The sequence below is a fragment of the Myxocyprinus asiaticus genome, chromosome 17 (genome assembly GCF_019703515.2).
Source record: "Myxocyprinus asiaticus isolate MX2 ecotype Aquarium Trade chromosome 17, UBuf_Myxa_2, whole genome shotgun sequence".
NCBI lineage: Eukaryota > Metazoa > Chordata > Actinopteri > Cypriniformes > Catostomidae > Myxocyprinus > Myxocyprinus asiaticus.
This window is the reverse complement of record NC_059360.1, coordinates 22603560-22617781: the sequence shown is the minus strand read 5'-3', so window position 1 is coordinate 22617781 and position 14222 is coordinate 22603560. Positions and strand designations below refer to the sequence as shown.

The following is a 14222-nucleotide window of genomic DNA, read 5'->3' as shown; positions in this document are numbered from 1 at the left end:
ATATTTTTGTCTACAAAACTAAATTCAAACATTTAAGCATACGCCTTCAGATCAAAAGATTTTTAAGATCATGCGAAACATTTCAGTCAAGTGTTTTAAAACTTTTGACCGGTAGTGCATGTTCCCATAAACGTTTGTAATATTGTACAGATTTTGCTGTTTCGAAAGGAAATTGGTACTTTAATTCACCAAAGTGGCATTCAACTGATCACAAAGTATAGTCAGGACATTATTGATGTAAAAAAAGCACCATCAATATTTGAAAAAAGTCATTTTTGATCAAATCTAGACAGGCCCCATTTCTAGCAGCCATCGCTCCAACACCTTATCCTTGAGTAATCATGCTAAATTGCTAATTTGGTACTAGAAAATCACTTGACATTATATCAAACACAGCTGAAAGCTATTTGGTTTGTTAAATGAAGCTTAACACTGTCTTTGTGTTTGTTTTTGAGGTCAAAAATGGCAAAAAAGAAACAGCTTTCTCTAGAAAGGACAACTGGCTTTAACAAGGACAGAAAGAAATGTGGAAGGCCAGATGCACAACTAAACAAGAGGATAAGTACATCAGAGTCTCTAGTTTGAGAAATAGATGCCTCACATGTCCTCAGCTGACAGCTTCATTGAATTCTACCTGCTTCTACCTATTCATTACATATCTTCAAGTCCCCATAGTAACTGTCTACCAAGCTCCTAATGCACTCTGGTACATGGAAAAACTCCAGTGCATAGCTAACAAGCTGGCGTGGAACTGATCCATAGGCATTTGCCAAGTCCAGCCAGACTATGTGGATGTCTTTCTTATCCCTCTTGGCAGACTGGATCTGCTCCCATATTACTGACGCATGTTCCACACACCCAGGAAACCCTGGTACGCCTGCCTTCTGGCAGCTTGTGTCTATGTCTCCATTCTTCAGGAGGTAGTCAGACATCCTCCTTGATACCACCAAAAAGAAAAGCTTTCCCTCCACATTCAACAGAGCAATGCTCCTAAACTGACTAATGATGATGGATCCCTGCTCTCTGGGTATGAAATGGCCGCTGCTCTTCGCCACTCCACAAGTATGCACTCTTTCTTCCAGGCAACCCTCAACAGTCTCCACAACACTTTGAGGACTATGGGACACTTCTTATACAGCCTGGGGCTGAAGTTGCCCTGGCTTTTTCTACCACCTGCCTCACCTCACTCAGCTTAGGCAGATCTACGTCAAATTACAATTCTGGCTCCCCACTGGCCGTGGGACATATCCAGGGGAGCCAAGCAGGTTGTCTCTGTAGGGGACACCAAGTTGCTGTTCCATGTGGTCTGCTAGTTCCTCTTTTGCCATCACTAGCTTCCCACTCCTCTTTTCTTCCAGCAGGATTCTGGCAAACTTAAAAGGATGCTTGATGAATTTTGCCCTTTCATGCTCCCTCTTCCTTCTCCGCTGTCGGATTCTCTCTGCCCTCCTCAAGACCGCTAATCTAGCCCTTATGCCATCCCACAATACCTTCAATCCCTCCTTCTCCTGCTCCTCTGCCTTCCTCCAAGCCTTACAAAGCTGCCTCCGCTCTTTCACAAGCTCTGCATCAAGTATCATAGTTACTAACCATGGTAGTGAGGAGCCATGCATGGTTTTACCTATGTTACCACGAACTATTACAAATATCATTGTTAAAACTATGGATACTAAGGAAGAACTATGGTACATTTTCATAATTATTATGGACCAAGCCATCAGTTTTCCATCTGTGTAAAATCTGTACTCTTGTAATGCTCTCTGACTGTAGGAAAATGTTTTGTCTGCCTTCAGAAATTCCAAGACATGAGTATAGTTTAATTAGTAGGAGCCCGATGAAAGGAATCTGTGAAGAAGACCCAACTTAGTCACATTGTTAGAATATTTTAATTTAGCCATATAAAAATTAGGTGTTTATTTTTTCCACAGATGGTATTGTTGTAAATATCATAATTTTCATCTGCATCCCAACCTCAAAATCAATGCTGTACTGTCAAATGTGCATTTCAATGCACATAACATGTAATCTTATTTGCATGGGTGCTACTAAATGAGCCCTTTGAGGGCACAAATAAACCCTGATGTGGCCCATGCTGAAATTGAGTTTGAAACCCGTTTTAAGCTATTCCGCAACCAATACGTGTTAACACGGGTCCGGCATTGCGGGCTTGTGGACGCATAAACAGCACCGCTGCTGAAAAAAATGTGAAACACTGCCTAGGCTTTGAGCATGCAACTTTTTTTTCTGAAAAGTAAATATCACAATTAACAAAATATATTACATTCAAAGTGTCAAAATACATTGTCTACTCACTTTCCACCCCTTTATGAGGCTCTGCTTCAGTTAGAGTACTGCCATAGAAAACAGCTGCCTATGTAGGCAAGAGACAGTGAGGCAGCTCACTAAGTTTTGGAACAGACCCTATATTTATAGCAACTTACCTGAATAATAACACATCCAGTTTAATGGCACAGATGTTTGAAGGGAACTCTATCGCCTCCTTGAGTACTAAGGTTTGTACCAGAGCATGTGAGTGGAGTGGAGCGTTAAGCAGTGATAATTCCACCTGAGCGGAGAGCGACTTTTTGAAGATTCCACTCTGCATGCTCAGGCCGCTCAGTGCCACTCACTCAACCCAGAATGCGCTTCATGATATGCTGGTTTGGGAACCTGAGAAATAAGCAATAGGCCTGAGGGAGTTCAGACATTGTTTTAGTGAAGTTGTAAATCTTATAGCCTATGAAAATACAAAGTATAAATCAAAGTTAAGAACAATGAAATCGAAAGGGAGTGTGGAGAGTAGGATTGCAGCGTTATACTGATTTCTCGGTATACCTGCCATAAGTGTGTGTGTGAGTTAAAGATACAGACAGGAGCAGTCTGGCTGCACTGCTTTTCTCTCTCCAATTTATGTTGTTCAAAAGGAAGTACAGTTTGATTTATTTATTTCTAAAGGGAGATTACTTTTTTAAAGGTCCTGCTCCTTTTTTCCTCCTAATTTATTTTGTTCAAACAGAAGATGTACAGCTTTCTTATTTATGTTCAAAAGGGAGACTTTTTTTACACATACTTCCATAAATTAAAAAAAAAAAAAAATGGTTTCAAGTTCCAATTATAATAAAGCATTTGTTCAACCAAAAAAACCCTTGTTTTCATTCCTTTACGGATCATTGTAACTGATGATAATAATAATAACTAGGGATACCATTTTTTCTCTTCCGATACCATTTTTTCTCTTCCGATCCAATTCCGACATTCCGACATTTGAAATACCAATCCCAATCCGATACAAGTGTTGTTTTTTGCATAATCAGTTTAGAATATCTTTACATTATTGTGTGGAACTAATTGGGAGTACTTTTTAATATGTATAGAACCACAAACCTCAAACTACACATTATTTCAATATAAATGTATAGCTTATTAAGAAAAACTTTACTGTTAACTAGTATACTGGATAATGTAGCAGCAAAATTAACAGTAATTCCAGTATAAGTCATCAGTAGAAAAGAAGCTGTTATTTTTTTTTTCCACTTGTATCTGGACTTAGATATTTAGATATCTTAGATTTAGATATCAGCTCACTTTTCATCCACACAGTTAATTTTTGGAACCCATTCAACTTAAATATTATTATCATTTGTAAACAAATGATAATAAAAATAATAATTATAATAGTAATAAATAGTAATATATCTCAATCGTGCAACTTTTGTCACGGATCCACCAGTCTCTCTCTCTCTCTTTCTCCCTCACTGCCTACACAGCGCTCACTCTCCCCTGAGTTCTGATTACATGCACCTGCATATCATAAGTGGCTAATGAAGGACTGCATATATACCCCGCTTTCACACACGCTCTTTGTTCTCCAGAGACTCCAGATCTTTCTACTATGTCAAATATACCCTGTCTGGATATTACTCACCTGCTGTTTGCCACTCTGCCCAACTGGATTTACTCACATGATGTTTACATCACTGTTTCAATCATCTGTTCAATAAACCCTGCTACTGAGTTCATATCTCTGCCTCTGTGAGTCTCTCCGTGACACCTTTAACTTTTAAACCCTCACGCTTTTATTTTGACATTATGAACTCCCCAGGAAGTCCTGTATGTGTCTGTTTGTAGGCAAGTTCAGACTAGTTTAATTCACTTCTTATTCAAATTCTGGTAAAAAAATAAAAGTACCCCCAGTGCCATTCTAAATGCATACTGTAAGTGAACCGAACTATTGAGCATCTACATCTGAAATGTTGTTCGTGAGTAGCGCTCAAATACAGCGCACTGCTGTGAAGGCTAAAAATAGGCATGCGTGTGTGTAAACAGAGCAGCGTCATTCACTGACGCGCCAGAGCTGCGCGTGCATTTTATATATTTACTTAAACACAGCCTTTTGTGATTCACAGAGCTACCGCACGTCTTCAAGTGGCTTTGAATAAAATGCACGAGACATATGAACTACTTTAATTGTGTTTTAATGGTTCTTTTATGTCATTTTTTGAGCTTGACAGTAACGAACATGACTAACACACAGTATCGGATTTTGATCGGGCTCGTCAGACCGATACCCAATCCGTTAAAAACGTCAGTATCGGAGCCGGTACCGATCCAGGTATCAGATCGGTGCATCCCTAATAATAATAATACTGTAATGTTAATTCCATATACCGTGAAACCGTGATATTTTCGGAGACGATTATCGTACCGTGAAAACCTCATACCGCTGCAACCGTAGTGGAGAGACCGTGAGAATGAGCAAATATTCCTTTTGGAATGCGTCACACTGCCAGAAAGCACGAGGATGTGCTACGCAAACATAGTAGTGCAGCAAAAGGTGATCTGGTAGGCTACACTACCATTTGATATTAAATTAATAGATATGTAGATAGTAAGATATCTTGTTTTGCAATCAAGTCAGTGCAGATGCAGGCCTGGTTCTGCGGGGTTGCGAACGTAAGAGCACCCTCAATTGAATATGAAAGCTTAATAATACTGTATACTGGCAAAGCACATTTCCTTGAACTCACACAAAAAATCCCTGCATCAAAACCAATAAACATGTATGATCCTGCAGATCAGTGTGTCCTAATTTGCAGGTGCAGCATTCTGCTTTCAAGCCTTCGCTGTACAATTGAGAATTTGATTGGTAAAGATTTCAGCTCTCGCATAGAGAATTTTATAGCGGAATTATCTCACTTAATCGACCGCCTGTTGCTTTCGTTTTCTGCTTCGGGATAAAGTGCCACATAACATAACTTTCCCAAAGCCAAATCCACACCTGAACGATTAGTGAAATGTAAAAAAACTGACTCTAGATTAGTGGTTGCGGATAACATCTTCCAGCATCGCTTGCTGCATTCATGCACAGAGAAAAAAACTATAAATTATTGTACATGAGAAAAAAAAAAATCTTAAACGAAGGCAGTGTATTTGGGATCATTAAACATGATTTCGTCTAATATATACAATATTGGACAAAATCTCACTATATGCAGGATGAATATTGTTTATTTGTTAAATCCATGGTTAAACCCTGCTGTACATATAAAGAGCGCATGCACAAGACATGATCGTTTGATACATATGAAGTCCAGATTCACTTTATGCTGCTTTAAAAATATCAATGAAAAACAAAGGGGGCACATGGTATCTACTAATGCAATAATTATTATATAATTAACCACAGTCCTTTAGATTGCATATGACTCGTACATATAAAATTGTAGGGAATATTAATCAAGCAACAATACTGAAAAAGAGAAAAACATTCACTGCTCTTTTCTGGATAACTTAATACACCCTTTAAAATTGAAAATTAGGATAAGAACACAAAATTAGGATAAGAAATTACTCATTTTAATTTACAGACCTAAAGTCTGATAGCATTATATCAGTAACCTATTAATGTATCAAATCTACAGTAGCTTAAAAATAATTCCGTGGAGACAACTGAAGAACAATTATGAATTTCACTTTTACCTGTATTTCCTGGTACCAGTCCATGTTTTTATTATTGACATAAACGACTCGAACAAACTTTAAAATTGAAAAGATTGTGTTTCTCTGGGTCAGTTGTGTCACTCAGATCCAGTTGAAACTGAAAAGCAAGAATTTGCGCATAAGCAAGTTTCCGCACCAACGCACATGTTTTATCACTTGTAGAGGCATGTTTGATGACTTGTTTAAAGTAAATAAAGGTAATTTAGAACTGAAAAAAATGTTAAGGCATTATTTGAAGATGTTCAATGACGTGCTAACAGAGAAATATTTGACTGTTTACAAATTATAAAGATCTGGTAGACCCGATTATGTAACAGCTGTTGTAAACCATTACAAAATAAACAGCGAGATTTTATATACTAAAACACAACAATACAGTTACATAATTTCAGATGTGTACGTTACTAAGCATTTGATAATTTAATAAATGTCGGCCTATAGCCTAGCCTATATTTCACCCAGAGGGGTGCCTCAGCCCATGTGGGCAAAGCGGCAGTTGCTCGGGCCAATGTAGCCACCCCACTGTGTACGTGCCCAGAAACAAGTATACTACAGAGACATTTTATGTCAGAGCGGGATTTGAGCAAATCTTTTTTTTACCAATGAGCGCGAGCAGTAGAGCGGAGCGCACGCACATGGAGCAGGTTAAGCCTGAATTATACTTTGGCAGAAGCCAAACTTTTTTTCTCCTGGATGAACCAAAACACCCTCGGCAAACGAAGCTACCGTTTTTAAAGTAGTTCGCTGCTATGGAAGTTATTTCCAAACGAACACCTAGGCAGAACAAAACCGTTACTGCATTTCATCATCATTTTGGGCGAACTAAGCAAAGTCTGTTCGCCCAGTAAGTATAAAGCCTGGTTTATACATTGGAAGAAGCCAAACATTTTTCTCTTGGGCGAATAAACGCACCCTCGGTGAACAGAGCTGGCATTTATACTTAAGCACGCTGTTGTTTTAAAATGAGTTAGTTTAGGGTGATGTCAAGGTGTTTAACATGTTGTTCCAGCCACAATAAAGCCAATAATGCAGGCTTTTCTCTCGTCAAATCGCGTTTACATACTAAGGAAAGCTGAGACGGAGCATTTGATGTATGGGACAACAAAAAGTCCATTTGGAAGGCACGTACCACATAGGGTAGAGGCGGCCATGGATAGAGATGGCTATTTAAAATATATCTTGACAATGTACCAGTAAACACTGAAAATCTTCTCCAGGCTCTCTCTGCACAATTACTATCTTTTTAGCCTGACAGAGAAAGATAATAAAGGACAGGAAACGAATACACCACATGTTTGAGCCTGCCGTGTTTTTTTTTTTCAAAGCCCAACTAGTCCAGCCTCTCCGAGATTCTCATTGGTCAACGTATGCCTACACCAGATGGCGTTGCAGAAAAAGTTGAAATATTCTCAACTTTTGGTCGCATGACGGAGCTTCACTATCAGAAACCCTTATGTTTTCCCTTTGCGTACTTCCGACGCACCATCCCCATTGAAATCAATGCATTCGCAGCGTTCTCTGATGCAGCGTTAACTCTAGTGTATAGGCCCCCTTAGCCTCAACATGCGATTTTACATTACTGTGGCGGTAAAAACCTCAGTCCTCAAGGGAGCGATAGAGTTACCTTCAAGAGTTTGTTCCATTAAACCAGATGTGTTATTACAATTCAGGTAAGTTGCTATAAACAACTGACTGAATAATATGAATAATTGCTATTAAACTCACCGTAGAAGCACATAGTTCATTTTGATGTCTGCTACAGCGCCCCCTGCTGCTGCTGACAATACAACATGTGTTGCGGTCTGACACATTTCGTAATGCAATGACGCATGACATCGAGCAAGCGTAGCTAGGAGCTTCTGCATTCACATACATATGTAGAGTATGGGGCGGTCACACTGGGCTTTACTTCTGTCATGTCTGTCTATGGCAGAAATAGTAACAGTATGGTAGTATGCCAATCCGAACTCAGCATATGTTTCGTGCTGCAGTGCTGTTTGCTTCATTTTTTTCTGCAAAACTAGCTAGCATTCTATGAACAATGTGAACTAACTAGATAGCAAACACTTTTACAAAAAATAACAGACACAAACACTACTTTACATGTAATCAACCAGTGGACCAGGGATGTGCCATCCATATAAGCAAGGTAAGCAGTGCTTACCTAACAGAAGGTTGAAGAGAAAAATGACAATATGAAATATTTAAATACAATTGTTAATATAAACTACTATTTTTGTTCAAGTTTGTCATCTTTTCTCTCAGCACAGACAGTTATTCATTTATTCGCTTTGGCGCCACCCTCAGGTATAAGCATTTATGTTACGCTCTCTATGATTCCATTGTTTACTGTCCTTTCATTCAACACTACATTCATTCAAACTGAATCACGGCCGCTACTACAAATGGCCAAGGTAAGCATGCTTACCAAAATGAGTAAGCCACTCAGAAGCTCCTTCCTTCAGTCACGCTATCTGATATCAAGTTCATGTAACTAATGCGTTATTAAGCGCTTAAAAGGCTAACTGCAGTGAAAGCATCGGCGACCTACGCAGATTTGGCAAAGTTAATTTAAATTAAAAATCGAGGAAGTGAGTCTTTAACAAGCGGGCGACTTTTACAACAAAGTGATGGAGATGTTCAGTCACAAGGAGAGATGCATAGATTTTGTGTTCAAGTAAAGGTAAGTTAATATATTTCTTAAAATCTGTGTTTTTAAGTTAATATATTTCTTAAAATCTGTGTTTTTGATACTATGTCATTGTTTCTCGTTAGTCTGAGGTTATGAAGTGGTGATCTGGCAATCATGTCCTTATTGTGTTATGCTGTGTCTGTTTTATAGTTCTAGTGTTAGGGCGCAGTGTCTGTTAAAAATATATATATTTTAAGGAATGTAGACTGATGTGTTTACATTACATTCGCCTTGTGCGTTCAGGTTAAAATTGTTGTTTTTGGTGGTCAGATTAGTTAATTGCTGCTGTCCATTCCAGTGGTTCTGAACTGTGGGAAGAATAACATGTGAGGCCTATGATGTTGAAACTAGTAACTGGCTAGTTTGCTGTATGTCAAAACAAGCTCTTCTGGCACTGTGGTTCATTGTCTGATTTAATGGACATAAACATGCTTGGTTCAATATATGACCATCTTTAATTTGTGTGATATGAGCAATATTACTGTCCTGAATTTAAAACAATTTGGTCATGGAGTTTGCCACTGTGACATAATTGTTCCATTGACTGGTGGGTTCTAAGGCAACAATGTACGTCTATAACATTCAGTGACATTACACTCACCTGTATAATGTGTTTTGGGCACAGCATTTAATAATGTGTATTAAAAATGTTTGATGCTTGGCCAGTCTCAATGCCCATGGCACGTGCCTGCAGTGGACAAACAGTATATGAAACAGTATAAGAGACCCACATTGACTCCATTGCGAAAAAGGCCCAACAGAGGTTGTACTTCCTATGCCAGTTGAGGAAGTTCAACCTGCCACAGGCGCTGCTGATACAGTTCTACTCAGCAGTCATTGAGTCTGTCCTCTGCACTTCTATAACTGTCTGGTTTGGTTCAGCTACGAAATCAGACATCAGAAGACTGCAAAGTACAGTTCAGACTACTGAGAGGATTATTGGTTGCCCCCTGCCCCGTCCTTCAAGAACTATACACTTCCAGAGTGAGGAAAAAGGCTGGAAAAATCACTCTGGACCCCACTCGCCCTGCCCACTACCTTTTTGAACTGTTGCCTTCTGGCCGACGCTTCAGAGCTCTGAGCACCAGAACTGTCAGGCACAGGAACAGTTTTTTCCCCCAGGCAATCCATCTCATGAACAGTTAAAACTGCCCCATTGAGCAATAACTATGTGCAATACACAGTTTAGTCTTTGTATATTATCCAACACATCCTACCTCCTCTGCCATTACATTCCCTTGCACTGTACATAACCGATTTGTATTTAGATTTGCACTACGTATGTGTATGTGTGTATATATGTGTATATGTATGTATATGTATATGTATGTGTGTATGTGTGTGTGTGTGTGTGTGTGTGTGTATGTATGTGTGTGTGTGTGTGTGTGTGTGTGTATGTATGTATGTATATGTGTGTGTGTGTGTGTGTGTGTGTGTATATATATATATATATATATATATATATATATATATATATATATATATATATATTGTCTATTGTGTATTCTATATATACTTTTTTCTTTTCAATATTTATCTATTTTTTATTCAAATTTAATTATTTTTTAAAAGTCTTGTTGCTGTTTTTGTATTGTTGTGCACTGGAGCTCCTGTCACCAAGACAAATTCCTTGTATATGTAAGCATACTTGGCAATAAAGCTGATTCTGATTCTGAAAAACGCAAAAGTCTTCTGTCAGGGCAATGAAACTCACCTGAAGCAGAGCAGGAGAGTGAACTGCTGTCCACACTATTCACTGCTGCTATTGATAGTGCTCGGTGTCCTAAAAGCTCCGTCAAAATCTCCGCGTGTGGCGTGATGACTGGATTGAAACCGCTCCTTCCATTCATCTTCTTTGATCTGTAATAACTCTGTTTGAGGTGCTTCCATCGTACGCGGATCTGTTCGGGGCTTCGGATAAAGCCCGCCTTTTCTAGCTTTTTGGCAACTTTTCTAAATAGTTCGCCGTTCCTTGTTTTTCGTCCATCTATGTATTTAAGAATGTCCAGCTCCTTCAGCTGCAACAACATGAAGGCAGTCTCTTCATCTGACCAAAAATAAAGGCTCTTGGCATTCGCCATGATACTTTGACTTTGTTTATGTTGCGTTCGGCGTAGTCTCGACTGAGCATGCGCAAAAACACGCAGTCCGACTTCATAAAAAACCGAGCAGGTACGGCTTCAGTCGGACTGAAATCGAACTTTTAAAGTGCATGTAAAGGTACCGATTTTGAGTCTGTGTTCTTACAGATGGATAATGGGTCTCACCCAGACTGTAGCACTATGGTCAGCCCCTTCTTATCATCCCTGTTCACAGCCTCGTGGAGGTTCCTCCCACTGAAAGGATCTCCTGTAGCCACAGCATCAAAACATCAAGCACATACATCTAAGTGTGAGTGATTCACTAATTTAGCTGTGTTTACTAAAAAATATTTTTTCCAACCTATAACACAAAGCAGTGTGAGATTTAATAAAAAGAAAATAAGAGGTCGAAAAAGGTCAAATCTAATTTGCTCAAGGGTGGTGAAGGCAGAGACCACAGGGCTGAGGCAGCACTCCCCTGAAGATTTGGTGACTCTCAGTCTGAAACTGTAAGAGGTGCCTGGCTTCAGTCCCTCTGCAACATGATGGATGCCATAACCTCTGTGATGAAATACCAAAATATGAGTTCTTACAAGGTATGTTTCTCAAAATATATATCTCTTACAGTAGTATTGTCTAACACATTTTCTCTCATATTTAGACCAGATATTTAAAACAGACTGAGGCCTCTATGAACACACCATGCCCAAATCCTATTACAGTCACAGAATTTTCTAAACTAATTAGTTTGGCAAGAGCACAATAAATGTGGAAACAAATTACACAAAACCCCAAAGGAAATATATAGGTCAGCCAAAGATGCTGTAGTGTAATAACATCTGTATAAGCTATAATTAACTATGTTACATTTATTTATTTATTTATTGCTTTAAATAATTCAGATACTCAAAGAAATGTCTTCTGGAGAGAAAACTCAAATGTAAATGGTTCTGTACTTTTGTGTTTTTGGTTCATCTGCTCCACAGAGAAGCTGCAGCTTTCAGGAGGACCATCTCGACGCTCTTTGTCTTCATTAATCCAGCTCAGCTCAACACTATGGTGACTAACCTTACCAATCACAGGCAGTTGAGGGAGCTCAAGAGATAGAGTTTACATAGCTGTAATAATCAGGGTTCAATTAAAGTTAAGCTCAGTCAACAGCATTTGTGGCATATTATTGATTACCACAAAAAAATTAGACTCATCCCATCTTTTCTTTAAAAAAGCAAAAATCTGGTTTAGAGTGTGGCACTTACAATGGAAGTGAATGGGGCCAATCTGTAAAATACTCACTGTTTCAAAAGTATAGCCACAAGACCTAAACAATGAGTGTGTTAACATGATTTTAGTGTGAAGAAAATCACTTACCTTTTCTGAGTAAAGTTATAGCCAATTCTACAACTTCCTTGCAATGACAATGCAATGTCAACAAACCCTAAAAACCTTAAAATGACTGTAAAAATGGCTATTTAAACAACTTTACAGCTCAAATAATTCATGAGTTTTAACAGAAGTGCTTTTCTAAAATTATATGCCTTACATTTCTGCCTTTAAACCCTAAAACATTGGCCCCATTCACTTCCATTGTAAGTGTCTCACTGCAACTTCAATTTTTGCTTTTTTTTTTAAAGGAGGGACGAGTCAAAATTATTTTTTGTAGTAATCAACATTATGTCACAAATGCTATCGATTTTTGTATTTGTATTTTTGAGCTTCACCTGTATTGAACCCAGAATATTCCTTTATGAAACTAGATGACAATTTAGGCATGGACTCTTAACATCCAAAACGCCAATTGTTTACCCTAAAATAAAGGATTTGGTTGAATTTATTTGTAATACAGGCTAATTCTGGTTGTATATAAGGCTATACAAAATTACAAACAAGAAACGCATGTTCTTATTATGACAACATGTGTGTTCACTCCTTGTTTTTTCCTGAAATTAGAAGATATCAAACTTTGTAACATAAAAGACAGTGAGATTTGAACACAGTAACACTTTTAGGCATGTTATGTTATGCATTAATATTTCAACACAGCCATAACAATGTTATATTAGGCAGACACTTGTCTTGACAAGGGTTGAAAACCAAACCATAGTAAATATCCAGTTATCTAATACAGCAGCATCCTCTGGCTTATGTTCTGATCTTGCTTTTCAGGTGACATTTTGGTAAACTGCAGCCTATTGGTTTCATCTTAATAAAGGTTGTGAGTATCATGTAACAATGTGCCAAGAATATGTAACCATGTAAGACTGTTCCTGGAGTAGTGATTAAATTAATGGATTGTGCATTACTTTTGAAATAGACCTGATTATGCAGTATAACCACGGGCATTTTATAAAAAGCAGCTCTCTGTTGGATTAAGGGCTCAGCCAAATGTATAAAAAAAGTTTATTCTAAAAAGTTATGTTTAAAGGTTTTATAAGGAAAGAGAGGCTATTTTGTATTTAAAGCTGTATTATGTAACTTTTTTCTGTGTTAAAATACTTTCTCCTATACCAGCTTAATATGCAGAGACAACTATTAGTAAGCCATTCATAGGTTAATTTTCTTGAAAACTTTAAACACTGTGTTTCTGTGGCGCTATGAAAATTGCTCTGTTTCTTTTGAGTGACCCACTTAGACCCGCCCCAACAACGTTACTCAACCAGTGGTGTGAGTTGGGGGCGGGACTATCTCTTTGTTTGACCAATGGAAAACACCCTTTCGTGGGACAGAATTGTACTTTCAGATAAAGAAACAAATGTGTATACTTAGCCTACAGCTTCTACCATAAGATAGATGTGTATCTTTGCAATACTACCGTTAAAAAAATTAGTTTTCTTTTGAATATACACATTCATTTAATCCAAATTATAATATCATTGTTTTATCAGTGTAACATTTTCTAACGTTTCTTTTTCCAGTTTACAACAAAACATTTCTCAAATAAACAATAGAATTACAATAAAGCAATTCACTTACATTGGTTCATCGTTGCCTCGTATGTGTCCTTATCCTGATAAGAGAAATTCACTATAAAGAGGATGATAGCTGAAGTAGGAGTCCACTGCTGTGTGTTTGCCACAGTCACACACACACACACACACACACACACATCTGACTCCGCCAGCTTTACCGTTGCCATGGTGACAGCACTGGCGCGACAGTGCGTGCAACCGGTGGACCATTTCACTTTATCTTTCATTCGCACGAATCACGAGTGTCCAAAGAGTGTCCAGATTGGGAGTATTGCATGAGTTTTAACAGATCAGTGCATGGATATCCAGTCTGACCAATGTTAATCTGTTTTAGTTTTATCCTGCACTCACTTTCATCAATTTGGGCTCTATTGTGATGGGATTAAATGACCACGTGACCGCTGCAAACTCTCTCTCTCTCTCTCTCTCTCTCTCTCTCTCTCTCTCTACCGATTTTGTGCGCCGAGCGGGACAACTGATGAT

General features: G+C 38.4%; 1 protein-coding gene across 3 annotated transcripts in view; it reads right to left on the bottom strand.

Moving 5' to 3' along the window:
* The window catches only part of LOC127455609 (fibronectin type 3 and ankyrin repeat domains 1 protein-like), a 28396-nt gene extending 17443 nt beyond the window's left edge, over positions 1-10953 (bottom strand). The window contains exons 1-2 of one of the 3 annotated variants that reach the window (XM_051723653.1): positions 10407-10535; positions 2442-2690 (exon numbers count right to left, since the gene is read on the bottom strand). In XM_051723653.1, coding sequence (XP_051579613.1) covers positions 2442-2457 — 16 coding nt within the window. In that variant the 5' untranslated portion in view covers positions 2458-2690; positions 10407-10535. Of the gene's footprint in view, positions 1-2441; positions 2691-10406 lie in introns of all 3 variants that reach the window. The other 2 variants (XM_051723654.1, XM_051723652.1) reach the window with 2 other exon arrangements.
* Positions 10954-14222: the final 3269 nt, after the last annotated feature.